This window comes from Macaca nemestrina, chromosome 6, assembly GCF_043159975.1.
Source record: "Macaca nemestrina isolate mMacNem1 chromosome 6, mMacNem.hap1, whole genome shotgun sequence".
Lineage (NCBI taxonomy): Eukaryota > Metazoa > Chordata > Mammalia > Primates > Cercopithecidae > Macaca > Macaca nemestrina.
Window position 1 is genome coordinate 85,840,183 of NC_092130.1, and position 22,769 is coordinate 85,862,951.

Genomic DNA, 22,769 nt, shown 5'->3' on the forward strand with positions numbered 1-22,769 from the left:
ATTTGGGGATGAGAACTGAATAGTCTTTGCCTGGAGTGACATTACACTCTAGAATTTCCACTTTGGAGAATACTCAGTCCTAACTTGTGATTCCTGGTACAACAAACTTTATTTTTCTCGCCTAGCAATGATCTAGAAGCAGAGGAATTCCAGTGCCTTTTAAAAGTTATTATGTGGTTTTCTTTTAAAAAGCTCCTGTTTTTGGAAAGTAGATCTGTTCATTATTTGCACATAAAATAAAACCACTTAAGTAAAAAAAAAAAAAAAAAGTTTAAAAAAATTCCTTTATTTTTATTGCAGTATAAAATTCATAATAATTCTTATAAGTTTGATTGTTAGTGGAGAGCTAAGATTTTCTTTATTTAAATTAACCGGGATTCCTAAACATTAATAGATTTTCCTCCATAAGGCTAAGTCAGATATTGTAGTTGAAAGAGGAAAAAAATGCTAGATGTTTACCTATAAAATCTAAATTCTCCTTAAATTATAAAAATACTCATTTGGAGTATAGTGGATATAGAGACAATTTGTACTTATTATGTAAAGTGCTAGTTTCAATACCATAGAGCAAATAGGACAAATCTTTTTCGGAATGATAAAAATCATATTTTAATTGAAGAGTTTTTTATTATTTATACCTTCTAATATATTATTGGAACTCAATATTTTAGCAAAATTGTGCTAATTACTTACCTAGAAGTGAAACTCAAAGAAGCTAATTTATATTTGTTTCTAAAACCTAATGTGTTAGTTAGTTCTAGCACTGCTATAAAAAATACCTGAGACTGGGTGATTTACAGAGAAAAGAGGTTTAATTGGCTGAAGGTTCTGCAGGCTGTTGTACAGGAAGCATGGCAGCATTGCTTCTGGGGTGGCCTCAGGAAACTTATAATCATGACAGGAAGTGAAGGGGAAGCCGGCATGTTTTACGTGGCCAGAGCAGGAGGAAGAGAGAGGGAGGCGCTGCATACTTTTAAACAACCAGATCACGTGAGAATTCACTATACAGTACTAAATGGAGATGGTGCTAAACCATTCATGAGAACTCTGCCTCATGATCCAATCACCTCCCACTAGGCCCACTGCCAACACTGGGGATTACAATTCAACATGGGATTTGGGCGGGGACACAGATCCAAACCATATCACTTAGATATAATGACTAGAAAATAAGTTTGGCTTTTGTTGCTCTGTGAAAAGTCATTGATGTTTTTAACTGCTTCAATCAGGGAAATTGCTATCTGTAAACACCAAGAAATTTGCTTTTATATTAATCTTAAAATTGAGTTTAGTTTGGTGAATCTTTATATAAATTGCTTTTTATACTAAATAATGTTTTAATAGTTACAGATAAAGACTACTGTAGTCATAGGCCGGGTGCGGTGGCTCACGTCTGTAATCCCAGCACTTTGGGAGGCCAAGACGGGCAGATCACCAGGTCAGGAGATTGAGACCATCCTGGCTAACACAGTGAAACCCTGTCTCTACTAAAAATACAAAAATTAGCCGGGCATGGTGGTGGGTGCCCGTCGTCCCAGCTACTCTGGAGGCTGAGGCAGGAGAATGGCGTGAGCCCGGGAGGCGGAGCTTGCAGTGAGCCGAGATCGCGCCACTGCACTCCAGCCTGGGGGACAGAGCGAGACTCCCTCTCAAACAAACGAACAAACAAACAAACAAAAAAAGACTACTCTAGTCGTAACTAATAGGTAATTTTAAAATATATTTACAGCTCTATCTTAAAGGAACCAACCACAGAAAGCCTTCAAGCCCTGTGTGCTCTAGGGTTGGCAATGCAGGATGCTACACTGTCAAAAGCAGCACTTAATGAGTTACTGAAGCACACCAAACACAAAGACAGTAATTATCAGAGGTGCCTTCTTACATCAGCGATTTATGCACTCCAAGGTCGCAGTGTGGCAGTGCAAAAACAAGTATCTAAAGCTGTTCACAGGTAAATTCTGTATTTGTGAACTTGGAACCTAATTATACTTGATATCATTGCATTTGACATTTGGACTTTATTAATACTATAAAATAAGGTAAGAATATACATTTGAAAACAACACCCTGGTTTTATGCAATTTTACGCAGGACCTGACTATATATATTATTTTACCTATAAGGATTGTGTTTTTTTAATTCAATTGATAAGTTTGGCCCTTAGTCAGGTTAAGGCCCAAACTTTGTTTTGCTATTAAAGCTCTTAATTCCCAAGTTTGTAATATTCTTAGTCTGTTGTCTGGTACTGTCTAGATTGATGGTTTTAGTAATTTTCAGCCATTTAAAGATTCATTAATTTCTTCAAAATTTGAAAAAAGGAAAGCTGTCATTAGCAGCAGTGGTTAATTATTATATTTATTTTTAGCAGTAAAGTATCGTGTCTGTAGTCTCTTTTCCTTTCGGAGTTCATTTTTATTAACAATCTGCTGGGGTTTTTTAAAGTTATTTTAATATAAAGCTTATTCCTTATGTCATTTTTATTAGTAGTCATCTTCCTGCCATGCAATATTACTTATCCTATAATTTGTAATCTCTTTGTGTTTGAACACAGTGTGTTAAATTTCCTTAACTTTTCTTAATTATCTCATGACTTTATAATCATCCATTGTTGATTTTTTTCTTCTTATTTTCATAAAGACTGTTGGAGTATATAAGTGATATAAAGTATGTTTTCTAAAAATACTTTCAACCAAACATGCACAATTAATATGAACTTGTTTTAGATGTCTAAAAGGTTTTAAACTTAATAAATTGTTGGTTGCTTGTACATTTTGTGGTTAAAGTAACTTGTCCCTAAGCCTGCTACTTTTGATGATCTCTTTAGCAACCCTGGTGACCCTGCTCTTTGGTCTCTGTTGTCTCGAGTTGTTGCACAGTATGCTCAACGAAATGCAAAGGTAAAGTAATGTTTCAAATTCTAGCAAAAAGATAAAATAACTTGTGATGTGGTAAATATGATAATTTTAAACTACGACACTATTCTTCTGAAAGATAATTTATACAATGAAGAAAGTTCTGTTATTAGCTAAATTTTCCATTAGTCATCCAACGAATACTAGACTGAGTTTTCTCCAGATGTTGTGGGAGCTACAAAGAAGTAGGAAGATCTTTTTGAACACATACAGATTATGGTAATGATATGTGATAAAATAATGTAACACTGCCAATAGTAAGCATTAGCTATGTGTTTTTGAATCCCAAAAGATAATTTTATTTAAAATCATCTTAAAGATAAGGCAGTAAGAACTAGAACACTGCTAATATACAACTATGTAATTATAAATATGAAGTCATTGACATTCTATAAAGGATTATACACTACATTTTAGTTTCTAACAGCCAGATATTTTCAGGAGTCTGTATTCTTCTATTAACTTCTGTGGTTAATATGTCCTCTCATAGTTCACTTCACAAGTTGGTAAACATAATGGTAATAGCTAATGTTTTCAACAACTTACCACGACTAATTATTCCAGTATCTGAAATCTACAAGACCCACACACTTGTTTGACGTCTGTGAGTCTTGTTTGTTATTCCTACGGAATTTCATTCTTGGTGGCTTTGTTTCTTTGTTTACCCAATTGTGTGTACTTGAAAATTATTTCTAGGAATAATTTGAGGCCTAGAATTAAGGTACCTTTCTACAGAAGTAATTTGTACTTGCTTCCGCTGGGTGCTTGGGAGGTCCACCAATCTGGGACTACATTATACAAAGTTTAGAACTTGGGGTTTTTGGACCAAGCAGGCTACTTTGTGCTTGGGTTGCTAGTTCCTGAGACCTGGCTTAATTCTGATTCACGTTGAATCTTAGGGTGTGGCCTGTTGGGGTCTCAGCTTATTCTGATGTAGGTCTCCTCTATACTCCCCTCCTTGTGTTAACCTGGGCCTTAATTTTTGTCCTACCAGCCCATGCGTCCTTCAGGATTAAAATTAAAATTTGTTAGTATTTGGGCCAGGCACAGTGGCTCATGACTGTAATCCCAGCACTTTGGAAGGCCGAGGAGGGTGGATTACCTGAGGTCAGGAGTTCATGACCAGCCTGGCTAACATGGTGAAACTCTGTCTCTACTAAAAATACAAACATTAGCTGGGCATGGTGGCACACACCTGTAGTCCCAGCTACTTGGGAGGCTGAGGCAGAAGAATCACTTGAACCCGGGAGGCGGAGGTTGCAGTGAGCTGAGATTGTGCCACTGCACTCCAGCCTGGGCGACAGAGCAAGACTCCATCTAAAAAAAAAAAAGAAAAGAAATTGTTAGCATTTGCGAACGGCCGAAGCGGCTTCCCTGCTCACTTGTCTCTCTGAATTCCAGTTTTCCCTTTCAATTTTGACCTGGTAAGTCCTTAATATCGTGTCAATCTTTCAGTGCTTTTAAGAGTATGTTTTTAAAATCTTTTATCTCAGTGCTTTTCAAACTTTAATGTGCAACTGAAGTCACCTGGTGATCTTGTGAAAATGCAGATTCTAATTCTGTAGGCCTGAGACGGGACCCAATATTCTGCACATCTAACAACCTCTTAGAGAGTGTGGACACTGCAGAGGCACAAGCCGCAGTTTGAGCAGCAGGGTTTTATTTCACATTTTTTGTTATTTTTAATGAGTGAGTTGGCTCAAAGGACCTGGAAGACCATTGTTATTCGACTCCAAAATTACCTGAATGAAGTGCTTTATTATGTGTCAGCTATCAGCATTTTTATAATCTCAACAACCATATGAAGTAGCTGCAATTATTTAAAGTTATAGATTTCAAATTGAGCTAATGAAAACCCTGTGATGCTACACGTATTTTTCTTATTTTTAGTATTGAGTTGATTATTGAAGCAATGATGAGGTGCCTTGAACTTTATTTATTTTACTGCAGTATGTAAGTTTTGAAAATACTATGTATTTTCATATAGTAAGCCATGTTAATTTATCTTTGTGATCTCTCTCAGTCTTTATAATCTTTTATATTATTAGAAAATGTATACATTTGGTTGGTAAAATTACGTAACTTGTGAGCCTATAAAATCAATATTTTGAAAGAAGAGTTGGTCACAATAGAAAAGATTTCCTTTCACAAGATTATTAGTCTTTTCAAACAGTAATAATAAATTGATACTTTTAAGAAGGTTAGGAGTTATGAAAGTGGTAAAACTGAACCTTTCCAGTGATTTAGTGGAAAGGCCTTATCAATCTTAAATTTACTTTTTCATGAAAGTTTTTGCATTTGTATAAATCATCAATATTTTCTGTTCTAGGGAGGTGTGGTAGCAGGAAATGTGGCTCATATCCTGGACTCAAATCACGGAAAGGTTAGTTTGTCCTAGTACAAAGGAAATGTTGAATTTATTAAATAATACTGATGAAGGAATAATAGTTTTCATAGCCTTAGTGATTATATCATATCAAATGGAGTCTTTTAGTCAGTTTGAACGAGAGGGAGCTATAAGGAAAATTGGCTAACATACTTCTTTTCTCTTATGTAGAAGGCGTTACTGTACACTGCAGTAAATCAGTTGGCTATGGGAAGCAGTTCAGGAGAAGATGAAAAAAATATTGCACTAAAGACCATTCAGAAGGCAGCTCTCCTTTCTCCAGGTGCATATAATATCTATTTCATTAATTCCAATTTTTTTTCTAAATACATATTTTGTAAGTGGGGGAAAAATCTTGCACACAATATATATTTTATTGGCATTGTTTATACCAGACAAAAATGTGTGTAATTTAGATCTTCTACAACAGGAGTTTGAGTGATTAAAGTATTTTGCACTATGTAAGTGTTTAATGCAATATATAATGCTATCAGAAATGACTTTTTAAATAATGCATTATAGATTCACATAGTTTCAAGGTGCATGTGATAATTCAGTACATTTATATTCTTGAATTTGGATTCTATCAATCTTGCATTTATTTGTGATTTATAGGAGCAAAGTTTATATTTCCATGAAATAAGTCAAAAGGGAATTTTAAGAAAATATTTCAAGATTTTGCATATCATTTGATTATCTGCTTTTGGCTACTGATAATTAAGAGAGCATCAATTATCGAAATAGGCCTAAAGGAATGTCTGCTTAATGATTCTTTATTATTACCTGTTACTGAAAATCTGAACTATACATGTATTTTCAAGAAACAGTTTTATTTCCATTTTGCATCAATATGGTTTAAAGAGTTTCACCTATAGTTGCTAAATTATTTAACATACATATTTAGATATTTTTATGTGTAGTTAGCTTCTTGAAGGATGGGGATGTATCTTGTGTGGTAACTGTTAGAAATGCCACAGTTATGGCCTCACCTGAGCTAACTGTGTCATATATAGGCTGTTGATCACAAAGGTACTGAGGAATGTTACTTAAGCGTGTTCCATCACTACTACTGGAAAAATGCCGTAGAAGACTGGAATGTCTAGCATTATAGGGTTGTAAGGTATATTTTTACATAATACAGTATTTTAAATATGAAATAATGCATGAAATTTATTCTCCTTTAACTCTTCAGATGTGTTAGATCAGAATGCTATTGCTTTTGGCTAAGCACTGTTGGGAAAGAAATTATACCAAGAACAAGTTCAGTGTTACCTTGACAATAAATTGTAAAGACTCTCATTAAGCTGCAAAATATCTAACATTTCAGGGATTATTTTGTAAACTAAGTTAAAAAATCAATATTCTGTTGTTTATGTTTTCCTTCATTTTGACATAGAAACAAAGAGACTAAACATTTTGATTTGTCTATGTTATATATATATTGGTAGGTTTTTTATTTTTGGAGTTCTCAAGCAGATATTAGATAAACTTACTCTCAATAATTCTTATTGTGGATCCAGAATGATAAAAGATCTATTAGCCTTTGATTGTGCAAGGACAAAAACTTTAGAAAGGTGAGATTGCCCAGATTAGGTCCTCTCTAATGATCTCTGATGTTTCCGGATTATCTGGATAAATACATACTCAAGGAAGCAGAGACATCACATAAGATGCTAGAACAGTGACTTAGTGGCAAAGATGAGTGCCTGTTTGAGACTTGTCCTTAGAGTCCAATGAAAATGAATATAACTGTCGTTATGTGTAGTGGCTGTACACCTAGTCCTTGTAGATCTTTGGATGAACAAAGCACAGTTTTGATAGATGTTATTCCGGGGGATCTTGTCAGGAATTTAAAGATAATTCCAAGAATTTAGAATTGAATGGAAAAAATTCCAATTTCTGCTACATTAGTGCTTCTGTGATACTAAGAGGTATTTTTAGCAAGCTGTACTTTAAAATTTTGGGGTTTGTAGTTTATATATTATCTTAGAGTCACTCTGTTTTATAGGGAATTTGGTTTGCTGGTCATCTGTGGAAGAGTTCATGGAAACAGTAATTATTTTGTGTTGTGATAGAGAAAATTGCTGCCAGCTATTGTCCATTCTCCAATCAGAAATCCAAACTATACAATACTGTAAGATCCCTAAAGGGGCTATCCCCTTAATCTTAGGATTAAGTTAATATTCAGAGATTGAGTCCACTTCAGTTGGAATCATAGAATTTAAGACCCTATGGCACCTCAGCTATTATCTAGTTTAGTTGTCTTGTTTTATAGGAAAATGAATCCTAAAGGAAGAACTGCCACACATTAATTAGTGGCATGGCTAGACCTGACACCCACATCTAAGGCTGTCATGTGCCTTTATTTATATAGTAATCAGATTTTATCATAAATTCTAGAACATAGTCCCCATTTGTGTATTCTGGAATTTGATTATGTCTATGCTACTTAAAATAAGGTAGTCATTATTTGGAGTGGAAATTGTTTCATTATATGGAGGTATGTATTGAACTTTTTGTAAAAGTATTTGATCTGCATAAGACTTTAATGATTCTTGTAATTTTGTTGATTTTTGTACTTTTAGCAGTAATACTAGTCACCTATAACTGAAGTAGATATATATTTCAGATATTTGATAAGAAACATATTGGGTGGGGTGGTCAGATAAAAAAAAATAGAAAACTAAAGCTAAAAAGTATGATCAAGTGACTATATTGTTAACTAGCACCCCCTTGTGAGATTTTGAAAACGTTCATTTGTTTTTTAAGGGTAGCAGGACTAAAATACTAACTTGTTGAAGTAAAGGGCAAAATAAGATTTATAAAAATAAATGACCAAACAAATGAAAAGAAAAAACTTCTAAATTCCAAATCCCCTTCACGTTTTTTTTCACAACTTTCTTAAAAAGAGAAGTCTTTATACATAATCTTTTCTATGCATAGAAAGTTACCTTCCAACTCACTGCTGTTGGACTTTTCTCCTTTTCCCTCCCCTGAAGCTGCTGTGAAGGGTGAAGGAAAGAAAGAAAGATCAAATGAATGAAGGATATATAGTCATATAAATGCTTCACTTGGAATGATGAAGTTACTTTCATGCTTGCCTATTAGAATATAATTAAAATCTTAAGTCTTTCCTTTGGCTTAAACTTTTCTTGAGAACTGGTGTTATCTTCCTTGTCCTAGGACTGAGTCTTTAAAATGGCAACTACTAAGTGACGAAGATGAGTGAGACTTATCCTTGGTGTTCAGTGCAAGTGAATCTAATTGCCCTTTCTACAGTAATACAGCACTCTCGGCAGCTGAGCTAACCAGCCATGGAAGAAGAACTTAATAGGATGTTTCTCATCCTCTGATATGTTTGGAAAAATTGGCAAATCTTGAAAGATGAATGTAGCAATGTGTTTCTGAAAACAAGTGCAATTTAGTTTTCCTTTGAGAAAGTGAAATTTTTTTTTAGATACAATTTTTTTTAACTTGTAAACTCTTAGTCTCATTTTTGATAGTTTTTAAGCAACATGTTGATTTTAACAAGACTTACCACTGTGTGTTTCCTGTTTTTAGGTGATCCTGCTATCTGGGCTGGGCTAATGGCAGCCTGTCATGCTGATGATAAACTGGCCTTAGTGAACAAGACTCAGCCAAAGAGGATAGATTTATACTTGGCACTGTTATCTGCTATTTCTGCTTCAAGTAAGTTTTAAAAAGCTTCTTTATACATGATTTAATTCAGATTTCTTGAATGGTTAAATCCGGAATACAAACAGCTTCAGCACATATTGTTATAAAAAATATATTCATTAGACCGGGTGCGGTGGCTCATGCCTGTAATCCCAGCACTTTGGGAAGCCGAGACGGGCGGATCATGAGGTCAGGAGATCGAGACCATCTTGGCTAACACGGTGAAACCCTGTCTCTACTAAAAAATACAAAAAATTAGCTGGGCATGGTGGCGGGCGCCTGTAGTCTCAGGTACTCTGGAGACTGAGGCAGGAGAATGGCGTGAACCTGGGAGGTGGAGCTTGCAGTGAGCTGAGATCGCACCACTGCACTCCAGTCTGGGCGACAGAGCGAGACTCCGTCTAAAAAAAAAATATGTGTGTATATATATATATATTCATTAAAAATCCATAGTATAATATTTGTACAAAAGTATGATAAGCATATGTATTTTCTCTTCCAGATAGCTTAAAAGCCCAATAGGTTCTGTTAGCTGAAATCTTTCTTTTGTAGCATTACTTACTTTGAGACTTTACCAGCATTTTAGGATAGAGGCGACCTGGAAAGAATCCTTTACTGAAACCTGCATTGAAATTGTCCCATGATTCCTCCTGGGAATCTTGGTCAGAATAAGCTGTTAATCTAATCAAATTTAGTTAACATTGTATTGTAAATCTATAAATTTCTTCACTGAAAAGTGACATAGATTAATCTACTTAAATTAATAAATAGATTAGCCTACTTTTGTCTTGGGACCTTAACTTTTCACTGAATTAATTTTAGGTTATTAAACATTGTTTAGTAAATGTTAAGCATCATTACTGCCAGTCTTTTGACTACTAGGGCAAATTAAGAAAAGTAGGCTTTTGTTTAATGGTATTAGATTATATAAGATTGAAATATTTTAATAAAATGAATTTATTAAGTGGTAAATCAGAAATACCTATAACATAGTTATTTTTAAGCCATACTCTTCAGATTAAAAGAAAGAACTACCTATTTTTATTTTTTATCCACATTGACAATCTCTGTCTTTCATTGGTATGTTTAGACTATAGGTGTTTGAAGTGATTGTTGATATCATTGGTTTAGTATCTATCATGTATTTTACCATTTTCTATTTGTTGCCCTTGTTCTTTGTTTCTATTGTTGTCCAACTATTTTTCTGTGTTTTGTAGTTTTAATTGTGTGTTTTATTTGATGCTATTTTCTCTTCTTTGTTAGCATGTCAGTCATATTTTCTTTTTTACTTTTCTTTTTTACTGGTTGCCCTTTTTTTACTGGTTGCAATATACATTTACAATTAATCCAACTCCATTTTCAACTAACACTGTACTGCTTTATGGATAGTGCAAGTCCTTAGAGTAAAACAATCCTAGTTATTGTCCTTTATGTCATTGCTCTTTTGCTTGCACATAAGCATACAAATCTGTGTACATCCATACACACATAAGCACACATAATCAAATACGTTGTTGCTATCATTATTTTAGTTTTTTTTTTTAAGAGATGAAGTCTTGCTGTGTGCCCAGACTGGCCTCAAATTCCTGGGCTCAAGTAATACTCCCGCCTGAGCCTTCCAAGTCAGGCAGGAGTCACCATGCCAAACTAATTTTTTTGTTTTAGAAATGAGGTATTGCTATGTTGCCCAGGCTGGTCTCAAACTCCTAGGCTCAAGCAATCCTCCTGTTTTGGCCTCCTAAAGTATTGGGATTACAGGTGTGAGCCACTACATCCAGCCTATATGTGTCTTAATAGGTGAGACTAGTTTCTTGTAGGCAGCATATATTAGATAATTTTTAAAATCTATTCAGCCAATCTATATATTTTCAATGGAAAATTCATTTACATTCAAGGTTATCATTGATGTGTGATGCCTTATTTCTGTTGTTTAATTAGTTTTTTTTTTGTATATGCATTATTTCTTTCTCTCTTTATTGTATGTTACTGTATTTTGGTGATTTTTCTGTAGTGGTACCATTCATGTCCTTTCTCTTCCTCATTTGTATGTTTGCTTTACCAGTGAGTTTTTACTTTTGTGTGTTTTCATGATGGTAAATATTGTCTGTTCTCTTTCAGGTTTAGATTCCATTGAGCATTTCTTTTAGGATAGGACTGGACTAGTGGTGATATTCAACTTTTACTTGTCTGGGAAAACTTTATTTTCCCCTCATTTATGAAGGAAAACTTGGCTGGGCATAGTATCCTTGACTGACAGTTTTTTTCTTTTCAGCAGTTTGGATATATTATCTTATTCTCTACTGGCCTGGAAGGTTTCTACTGACAAATCTGCTGTTAGTCTGATGGGTGTTCATTTATAAGTAGTATGTTTTTAGTATTCTCTCTTTGTCTTTGACTTTTGGTAGGTTAACTGTAGTGTGCCATGGGGAACATCTTTTGGAATTGTAAATATTTGTGCATCTCTAAGCCTCCTCATATTTTCAGATGTGTAAATCTCTTGCTAGAATTGGGATATTTTCATCTATTATTTTGTTAAATAGTTTTTCTTAACAAAATAATTATGTTTTATTTTTGCCTTCTAGGACACTGAAAATTTAAATATTTGGATGTTTTATGGTGTTCCATATGTCATGTAGGCTTTGCTTATTTTATACTTTTGTTTCACTAAGTTATTTGAAAAGATCTGTCTTCAAGTTCTGAGGCTCTTCTGCTTGATCTAGTCTGTTGTTGAAGCTTTGAGATGGATTTTGTATTCGTTCAATGAATTCTTCATTTCTAGAATTTCTGTTTGGTTATTTCTGATGATATCCATCTCTTTGGTAAATTTTTCATTAGTATCCTAAATTGCTTTTTGTAATTTCTTTGTACTGGTTTTTAGTATTGTCTTGTATTTTACTGAACTGCTTTACTATCAGTATTTTGAATTTTTCCCCTAGGATTTCATAAATTTCTTTTTGATTCAGATCTGTTGCTGTAGAATTATGATGTTCCTTTGGAGGTGTCATATTGCCTTGCTTTTTCTTGTTTTCTTTGTCCTCACATTGATATATGCACATCTAGTCTAACAGTCCCTTCCAATTTTGGAATTTTCTTTCATAGGGGAGCATTTTTTCCTGAAGATGTATATCCATGGTGTTGTTTGGGTAGGTCACTTTGGCTTTGATTCTGAATGTAGTCTCTGATTTCTTTGGCTGTAGACAGCATCAGTGATATTTGTGATTTCTTTGGTTTGTTAGGATACACTTGTTAGTGGAGGCTTGGTGAAGTTTTGGTGGGGCCTGGGATGCCAGATAGGCCAGTCTTTGGGACCCAGTGGTGGCAGCAGTGGGCCAAGCTTGCCTGTCCTTGGACACCAGAGCAATGTACAGTGGCACTGGTGTTAGTGGGTTTAGGCAGGCCCATTCTTGTGCCTCTGTAGATGGATTGCCCAGGTTCTAGGAATGGCAGCATTGGTGTATTAGGGTTCTCCTAGAGGGACAGAACTAATAGGAGATATATAGATAGATAGATAGATATAGATATCTATATCTATATCTATATCTATATCTATATAGAGTTCATTAAGTATTAACTTACATGATCACAAGTTCCCATAATAAGCTGTCTGCAAGCTGAGGAGCAAGGAGAGCCAGTCCCAGGCCCCAAACTGAAGAACTTGAAGTCTGATGTTTGAGGGCAGGAAGCATCCAGCATGAGAGAAAGATGTAGGATGGGAGGCTATGCCAGTCTCGCTTTTTCGTGTTTTTCTGCCTGCATTATATTTGCTGGAGGCTGATTAGATTGTGCCCACCAGATTAAGGGTGGATCTGCCCTCCCCAGCCTACTGACTCAGATGTTAATCTCTTTTGGCAACACCCACACAGGCACACCCAGGATCAATACTTTGTATCCCTCAGTCCAATCAAGTTGACACTCAATATTAACCCTCAAAATTAGGCTGGGTAAGTGGGTATGTTCTTGAGTCCCTGGGCAGCAGGCATGGTGTGGATGATGGCAGTAGCAGTGGGACTGACCCTCTGGGACCCAAGCAGTCCACACTGGCATTAGTGGTGGCTGCAATGGACTGAGCGCACCAGTCCCCAGGCCCACGTGTGGTACATGTGAGTGAGTGCCAGCTGCGGTGTTAGCGGCAGATTGGATGGGCCTGACCTCAGACCCCAGAGGAGTGCTCAAATGCTAATGGTGATGGTCTAAGCTGGGCAATCCCCAGGCCCCAGGAGGGCATGCTTGGGTACTCTGGGGAGTGGAGCCAGGCCAGGTAGACCTGTCCTTAGGCTCCCTGGTGGTGCATGCAGGCCCTGGCTGTGATAGGCAGGGGCAGAGTGATGCTGGGCTGCCAGGAAATACTTTGTTGGGAGCAGCAGCTGCTGTTCTGTGACCCTGCTACTGGGTAGGGTGGGGTTGCTTTCAGTGTGAGCAGCCATAGGCAGCTGGTTGTGGGGGTTACAGGCTTCAGTCATGCCTCAGTTCTGCTGTATTCCAATGCAGTGATAACTACAGGGCAGTGGAATTTGTTCTCAGGGCACTTGAATATGCATGGCTGCTCCTTACTGGCAGCTCATGGTGGTTCACAGTGGCTCTCCTCAGCTCCAGTAGCAGTGGCTGTGGGCAGGGAATATCAGTGGGGCTGCAGGGCTGTGGAGATACAGGGGCTGTTGGGCTGCATGGCAAGACACAGCCTGGTAGAGGGCTGGGCTCTCAAAATAGTGCCTCACTCTAGCTGCTTAGGACTCAGGGGTTTGTGGGACTCAGCGTGACATGATCCCAGCTGAGCAGACGACCTCACTCCCCTCTCCTTCCTTGCTTTTGGTGTTTCCTGTTACTTTTCTGTTGAGGTCCAGTGTGCTTTTTCAGATAATATATCTGAAATGTGATTGTCTACTTGCTATTTGGTTCCTTTCCATGGATGAGGCGAGCACCAAATGCATCTAATCAGCTATCTTGAATAGCTATCTTAAATTCACTTACTAGTGATTTTACCAAGCATTTAAGGAAAAATAATACCAATTCTACTCAAATTCTTTCAGAAAATCTAAGATAGTAACACTTCTAACATCTATTGAGGCCAGCATTACCCTAATACCCAAACCACGCAAAGAACAACATTGTTTGTGAAGGTAGATTGAGAAATTCATAACAAAACTTCAGCAATTCAAATCCAGCAATACATAAAAATGATAATAATACATCATGATCAATTATGGTTTATCCCAGGAGTGCAAGGTTGATGTACCATTTGAAAATGAATGTAATTTGCCATATTAGCACCCGTGAAAGATGCCAAAGAGTTTATACCATATGATTCCACTTATATGAAATTTGTGGAAATGCAGATTGGTCTATGTGACAGAAAACAGATTAGGAGCTGACTGGGGACAGAGGCTAGGGGAGGATGGAGTAGGTTGGGGACAAAAGTGGTTACAAAGGGAGAAGTGGAAAATTTTGATGATGCTGAATATGTTCATTATCGTGATTGTGGTGATGGTTCACTGATATACATGTCAAATATCAAATTGTATAGACTGAAAATGTACAGCTTACTTTACATCAGTTATATCACAGTAAATCTTTACATGTTTTCAGCAACTTATTTTATTGTTTCTTTAGAAGTCACAATTATAAGAGGCTTTGAGTTATTTAACCACAAATACTCCTGCCATGAAACTTTTCAGAAACCTGCCTCTTGTCAGGATAGTCTATGGTACATGTGGCACATGTAACTGAAAAACTGTGTATGGATGATAAGTCTAATGGTAACTTTTTAGGAACCAGTTACTCCTCTGAGAACACATTATAAATTGCAGAATAAAGTAACATTGACATTTTTTGTTTACAGTTAAAGACAAAAAATTCTTTGAAAATTACAACCAGTCTCTTGAAAAGTGGTCTCTGTCACAAGCTGTCACTGGTCTAATAGACACAGGAAGAATATCTGAAGCTGAAACTCTCTGCACAAAGGTATTATTATGGAATGTGCATTGAAACTCATGGATTCTTATCTTACTTGGAAAATAACTTCAAAAATAGAATATGTGAGGCCAGACGCAGTGGCTCACTCCTGTATTCCTGGCACTTTGGGAGATTGAGATGGGAGAATCACTTGAGGCCAGGAGTTTGAGACCAGCCTGGGCAACATAGCGAGAGGCCGTCTCTACAAAAAATTAAAAAATTAGCCGGACCTGGTGATGCATGCCTGTAGTTCCTGCTACTCGAGAGGTTGAGGCAGGAGAATTACTTGAGCCCAGGAATTTGAGGTTGCAGTGAACTGTGATCACACCACTACACTCTAGCCTGGGCAACAGAACAAGACCCTGTCTCAAAAAAAAAAAAAAAAGGAGGAATGCATATTATTTAAAGAGCATGTAGTGGTGGTGATGACAATTATGATGTTAACAACTAAAATTTATTGATTACTCTACTTGCCACAAACCAGTCACTGCATTTAGCATTTTGTATTTGAACTTCACAGCAATCTTATGATATAAGTATTTATTATTATCCTCATTTTTACAGTTGAGGAAAACTAAGGCTTAAAGAGGGTAAGTAATGTGCATAGGAGCTCACAATTAGGAATGGATAGAGTTGTGATTTGAACTCACATTTGTCTGACTCTAGGACTCAAGCTCTCATTAAAGGTCTTTAAAATTTTTTTTTATTTGGGTGCCATTAGAGAGACAGCATTTTCCTTTAATTTCTGATTGCTTCCATCTTAATGCTATATTTTCCAATATCCTTTCAGTTTTCCAAAGTTCTGGATCACATAGAATGACTGTGGAGATTGTCGAGTGGGTGACTGGAACCTACTCAGTAGTCTGTTTTTACATGTCAGAATTGTAGGGCTCTATGCTTGCAGGCTCTGTGAATAAATGTGTAGTACCTTGCCTAGAATATAGTAGGGACTCGAATATTTACTGAATGAATGAATGAGTTTCCAAAGCTCACTTAGAAATAATGTAATGGTTAAAGAGAGTTTTGAACATAGCTTTTCCTGAAAACATCATATTTCATAATTGCTTACCATGGAGGTTGTGTAATGTTTTTTTAAAAGATCAGTATACATTTTACACAGAAAGAAGAATGGACTTTTGAAGATTTCTTTGGTTCTTGAATTCTGTGAAAAGCAGAGTAATACATTTTTTCTTTTATTTAAATTCCATCTGAGATAAGTTCAGGACAGGGTATTACTCAGTAAGTGCTTACTAAGCATAAATTGACAGTTGCTATGTGCTCTCTGATAGCATAAGTGATGCCTTATGAACCTTTCCTTGTCAGTTTGTTGTTCCAATCTCTTACTTAGAAGAAAGCAATCAAATACATTTTAGAAATACATTTAAGATCTAATGAGTAAAAAACAGAAAAGTATGCTGTTGAGGGACAAGCGATAAACATTTGAAACAATAGTGGGAGGACTTGTTTACAGAAATTCTTCATATATATAAATATATACACACACAGAGGATATAAATATATACAATACATTTATGTATGTATGTAGGTAAGTATTTTAAGATATAAATAGTGGCTTAAGGAAATGGGGAAAATAGGTCATTTTTCTTACTCGAAGTACTCAAAAAGGCTGTGCCTAGAAGAAGGACATGTAGAGTGAATATCTTTGTTAAGTTAAGAAAGAAAAAAAATGTATGCCTCTTTTCTTATTACATAGTGCAGTTTTTTCCAGTATGGAATAGTGATAGCCTTCCCACTTAATTTTATATTTATATTTTCTTAGTTCAACTATTTACTTACATTCAGAACCTAAATTTTTCAGGATATCACTTAAGAGTAAACTAAGTCAAAGGGAAATATATGTAGACTACAATAATAGTGTTACTGATTGTAAAGGTTATTTAAATGTAAAGTTTGATGTTTACAAGCTGTTCATTGTTTTATTTAGTTTTTGCAGTTGTTTACTCTTTAATAAGAAAAGGTATAAACATTCAGAATTTTATTTTCCCAACTTAGAGAATATGCCTTTTACTTTTAACACTTAAGAACCTATTTGATGTATTCCTATTTGGGATTTGATTTCTAGAATTTAAAAAGTAACCCTGATCAGCCAGCCGTTATCTTACTTTTGAGACAAGTTCAGTGTAAACCACTCCTGGAGTCACAAAAGCCACTCCCAGATGCTGTACTTGAAGAATTACAAAAAACAGTCATGTCCAACTCAACCTCTGTTTCAGCTTGGCAGGTAAGTTTTCTCCTTTCTTTCCTGAGTCCTCAATTAAAGCACTTCATAATATTAGTTAATGTCAGGGCTATGCTCCATCTTTATTTGACTTGCTGTCATTCTCACCATGTTATCTCTCAGTTTCAAGGTCTAAAAAAGGTATTGTGGTTAGAGGAGCTAAGGAAGTTTAATACTAATGTAGAATCTGCTACAATGATGATTTAAAGCTTCTTAAGTTATTGATTATAAATTTTCTCACTTTAAAACAGTGATGAAAATACTGTCTTTTATATGAGTTGATATGTTATAGACATTTTATAATAAGGGTATCATAATGGTGTTTAACTCTGCCTTTAGAGGGGATGCGTATAGTTTCTCCCTAGCTACTTTACAGATAACCTGTATTTAGTGCTTTTAGAAATAATTATTTTCAGGACTGATGCTTGAATCAACAGATATCTGCTCTTTCAGGTGGCTCTGGTTATCCACAGTGACAAATGTACAATGATCACTGTGTACTTTGTTCTTATTGATATTAAAATACAAGGAAGCACATAATTATTTTATACAATTATATTTTCTCTGTGCCCCAGAGAAAGTATCAAAGGCGCTTTTTGATACAGATTTATAGAAGCTTATTATCTTACTATAATTTGTTTTTTATTCTGATCTTTTATTATGCCAGCTTTTTTATATCCCTGCTTTAGATAATTTGAAAAAATTATTTGGCCTAAAATTACTAGATTATGAAAACTAAGCCTCCATTTTACTGTAATTCTTTTTTCCACTTTCTTAGAGTAAGTTTTCCATATGAGATTTAGGATTTAAGATCAACATCTAGTTGACCTTAGAACATCTAGTTGACCTTAGATACTTAATCAACAGCTAGATGTTGTTGATTTCATATTCATTATCAAAGGGAGAAATACATTGTCAAACTAAAAGGGAAAAATTGAAGGATAAATTATATCATAAGTGTATTAGTCCATTTTCACACTGCTGATAAAGACATACCCAAGACTGGGCAATTTACAGAAGAAGGAAGTTTAATGGATTTATAGTTCTCTGTGGCTGGGGAGGCCTTGCAATCATGATGGAAGGCAGAACGCGTGTCTCACATGGTGGCCGACATGAGAGAGAGCTTGTATGGGGAAACTCCCCGTTTTAAAACTATCAGATCTCGTGAGCCTTATTCGCTATTATGAGAACAGCACAGGAAAGATCTCCCCTCATGATTCAGTTACCTTCTGCCGGGTCCTTCCCATAGCACATGGGAATTCAAGATGAGATTTGGGTGGGGACACAGCCAAACCATATCAGTAAGTAAAGTCTTAAGAGATTGCATGTGTGTGTGTATGTGTGTGTTTTCTTTTATGTTATGATATAATTCACAAGGAATAAAGTGTAAAAATGTTTGAAGTACTACTCATTAAATATGACATGTCTGTTTAACACCTCCCATATCCAGATACAGAACAGTTCTAACAACCCAACTGCCTCCCCCAGGCCTCTGTCAGTTGATCTCCTTGCTTGACTTCCCCCACCCCAATACAAGGAAAACCTCTATTCTGACTTCTATTTAGTTTTTTCTGTTTTTGAACTTTGTGTCAGTGGAGTAGTACTCTTTTGTATCTGGTTACTTTCACTCAACAGGATGTCTGTGAGATTCATTTGGTGGTTTTGTGTAGCCATAATTATTTCATTTCATTTTATGAACATACTATAATTATTCATTTTACTGTTGATGGGCATTTGGGTGTTTCCAGGTTTTGTCTAGTATGAAGAATGCTGTTGTGACCATCCTTGGACATGCTTTTTGGTGGGACATAGGGTATATGTACGGTTACTTTAGTAGATCCTGCCAAAGAGTTATCTAAAATGGTTACACCAGTTTACACTTCCACCAGCAGTGCATGAGAATTCCAAGTGCTGATATTGCCAGATTGTTGTGTTTTTCCCCCATTTTGGTGAATATGTAGGTAATAATATCTTTTGGTGATTTTAACTTGTATTTACCTGATATCTAATGACATCATACAACTTTTCATATGCTTATTGAGCCTTTGGATATCCTCTGTGTAAAGTGCTTTGCATAATTTTTAATGGACCATTCATTTTTTTACTTACTGAATTATTGGAATTTATGATATTTCCTGAATCCAAGCACATTTTTGGATATTTATATTGAAAATATTTTCTTACACCTATGGCTGCCTTTATTTATGTTATTTTTTGATGAATAGTTCTTAATTCTAATGAAGTCTGATTATGGTTAATGCTTTATTGGGATATTCTATTTAAGAACTTTTTGCTTACTCTAGGTTCATGAAGTTTTTTTTTATGTTTTGTTTTAGAAATTTTATTGTTTTACTTTTCATATTTAGGTCTATAATTTATCCTGGATTAATCTTTGTGAATATTGCAGGAGTTAAGATTTATTTTTACCCATAAGTAACATAGTACCAATCTTTGAAAAGACTACTTGGTCCCCATTGAATCACGGTGATGCCTTTGTCATAAATCAATGTGTGGGTCTTTCAGGCCTCATTATTTTCCGTTGGTCTATTTGTTTATTCTTTTGTTTTTTATTCTTGAGTATAGCTTTATAATTAGTCTTGATATGTGGTAACATTAAAACCTCCAACTTTTTGTTCTCCTTCAAGTTTGTCTTAGGTCCTTTGCATTGCCAAATACAGTAGTCCCACCTTATCTGCAGGGGAGATGTCCCAGCACCCCTAGTAGATGCCTGAAACTGCAAATAGTGATGAACTATATATATGTGTGTGTGTGTGTGTGTGTGTGTGTATATAAATACCTATTATTTTTTCCTATACATACATACCTACCTATGATAAAGTTTATAAATCAGGCACAATAAGAGATTAACAACCATAATAATAAAACAGTTATAACAATATATTATAATAAAAGTTATATGAATGTGGTCTCCCTCTTTCTCTCAGAGTATTTTATTGTATTGTACCATAGGTAACTGAAACCACAGTTAAGGGGAGAGTCTATGGTAAATTGTTAATTCTCACCCAAAAAAGCTCTGCTGGGACCTTAATTGAGATTGTTTAGAATCTACAGTTTAATTTGGGGACAATTGATGAAGTAATACTCTACTGAAGATTTTCTGTCCACAAATGTGGTATATTCCTCTATTTAATTAAGTTTGAAATTTCTCACAGCATTGTTTTGCGATTTTCAACCTAGAGGTCTTTTATACTTTTGTGTTAAATTTATTTCTAGGTATTTGGTATTTTTTGTTGTTGTTCCATTGTGTGTGTGTGTTTAAATTATCTCCAAACATTTAAAAATTCAGTTGATTTTTATATGTTGACTTTCGAGCACCTTGCTAAATTCACTTATTCTTTGAAAGGTTTTGGATTTTGTATATAGAGAGTTATGCCCCTTTTACCTTTTTCTTCCCAATATTTACATATTAAGGTTTTTTGTTTATTTGTTCTGCTTTATTGTACTGTCTGGAACCTTTAATACAATGTTAAAAGTGGTGCTAAGTAAACATTCTTGTTTCTTCTTACCTCAGGTAGAGAGCATTGACTATTTCATTACTAAGAATGGTGTTTGCTAGAGATTTGTATAAATATCCTTATCAGATTAAGAAGATTCTACTTTGAATATGCTAAGAGAGTTTTTTCTTAAAAAATAATGGGTCTTGAATTTTATTAAAACTTTTTTATGGCATCTATTAATCTTTTTCTTTATTCTGTCAATGCGGTGGATTACATTGATTTTCAAATATTAGGCCAACTTTGCATTCTCAGAATAAGCCCTAGTTGATCATTATATATTATTGTGTTTATATATTGCTGGAATTGATTTGTTAATAGCTGTTGTTAAAAGAATTGACAATATGACAATTTTTTGACCTGTAATTGTTTTTTGGGCACAGAACTTACCAATAACTAAAAACATAGTTTTACTACATCAAAGTTTATTGAATTTGTTGGAATAGGGGTTACAGACTGCATAGTAAACTAAAATCCTTTGCCTCCTTCTCCCGTTTTGTTTCTTAGTGGCTGGCACATGTGTATCAGTCCCAAGGAATGATGAGAGCTGCAGAGATGTGTTACAGAAAGAGTCTACAAGTGGCATCTCAGCAGGGCAGTTGGAGTGGGAAGCTCTCAAGTCTGTTGAGACTAGCACTGCTTGCATTAAAAGTCTGTATGGTAAGATCATGTTATAATTATGATCATGAAAAATTGATATTTTATCTTTCTTTGACATGAAGTCTTTTTACATAGTAATATTTGATTGAATTCCTGTTGTTTCATTGTCTTCTAGTGTGGCTTCTTGATACACTTTGTATTTTGGGTTTGTGATGGACATAGAGCAACATAAATCTATAGACTACAGCAGAACATTGTCAATGTTTGGGGGAAAAGGATTACAGTTTTAAAAGTTGAATTATAGTAGGATATACATTTTTGTTTCTTGGTGAAACAAATTGTATTAGAATTAAATTTAGCTACTCAACTGTGACAAAAATGGTAATAGTGAACATTTCAGTCATTCTCATTTCAATTCAGCATTCTTTAAGAGGGATTTCTAGTAACTTATGACCTAACAAGCTATTTTCTGATACCAATTTACATATATCAATCTGAAAATTTTACATGCTGGTAGGGAAAATTTGTGAAGATACATGTTTAAGTGAGAGTGAGGGCAAACTGCAGAACAAGATGTATGATATAATTCTAATGGAGTGTTCATATATGTGGTATGAATTTTTAAGAATGTATATCTCTAAATACACCATATGTGTTTGTGCAGATGCTTGAAAGCACAAAGATATAATTATATGGAAAGATATATAAGAAATATAATGGCAGTTATTTGGAGAAGGGGACTGGGGGTTTTAAGGGATGGTAGAGGATAATTTTTCATTTTGTATCTTTCGATGGTGTTTGGATTTTTTTATCATATCCTTATTATTTTGTTAAACTGTTATTATTTCAGTTTTATATGGTTAGAAGAAATTATCCTACACAGCTAAAGTAACTCTTGTTTTTACCATAGTAACCCATGAGAATGTTAGTTATTCACTTTAGGCATTTTGATAATGAAATATAGAATTAGGACTTATTTTTGGCTTTGGTGCCATTACTGTAGAGCAGATTTAAGAGCTTCTTATGTCAGGGGCTATTTCTGTTCATTTTTGCTTCCTTGCTCTGTCAGTGTGCCTTGTGCATAGGGGGTTCTCTATAAATGGTTTTGAATGAATGGACAAATAATAATAATGTGGCCAACTAATTATAGTTCACTATTTTGTTTTGTTTGCCCCATTTTTATATATAACAAAGGTCTTTATGATCTTGGTAACTAGTGAGCCATAGAAGCCACACATAGTACCTATAACATGCCCTACAGTTTGTGAACTGGAGAAGTAGACACTCTTTTCGCCTAACTTATTATGGATTACTTTTCAATATTATTTGTTGATTTTTATTAATGCTGGGAAGTTAAATCTGACCTGGAATAGAACAAATTAATAATAGTTGTAATAATAGCAAACTATAGCACTTAGTCTATGCTAGGTACTGTTATAAGTGCTTTACTCTTATTAACTTATTTAATAATAATAACCCTGTTTGACAGA

At 35.1% G+C, this 22,769-nt stretch overlaps 1 protein-coding gene across 2 annotated transcripts in view; it reads left to right on the top strand.

Annotated features, from left to right (window-relative positions):
• Positions 1–22,769, top strand: part of SKIC3 (SKI3 subunit of superkiller complex) — a 91,525-nt gene that overhangs the window by 55,448 nt on the left and 13,308 nt on the right. For both annotated transcript variants that reach the window (XM_011758814.3, XM_024796096.2), the window contains 8 exons: positions 1,730–1,951; positions 2,825–2,897; positions 5,242–5,295; positions 5,470–5,581; positions 8,860–8,988; positions 14,813–14,934; positions 17,009–17,167; positions 21,187–21,339. In XM_011758814.3, coding sequence (XP_011757116.2) covers positions 1,730–1,951; positions 2,825–2,897; positions 5,242–5,295; positions 5,470–5,581; positions 8,860–8,988; positions 14,813–14,934; positions 17,009–17,167; positions 21,187–21,339 — 1,024 coding nt within the window. The remainder of the gene's footprint in view (positions 1–1,729; positions 1,952–2,824; positions 2,898–5,241; positions 5,296–5,469; positions 5,582–8,859; positions 8,989–14,812; positions 14,935–17,008; positions 17,168–21,186; positions 21,340–22,769) is intronic.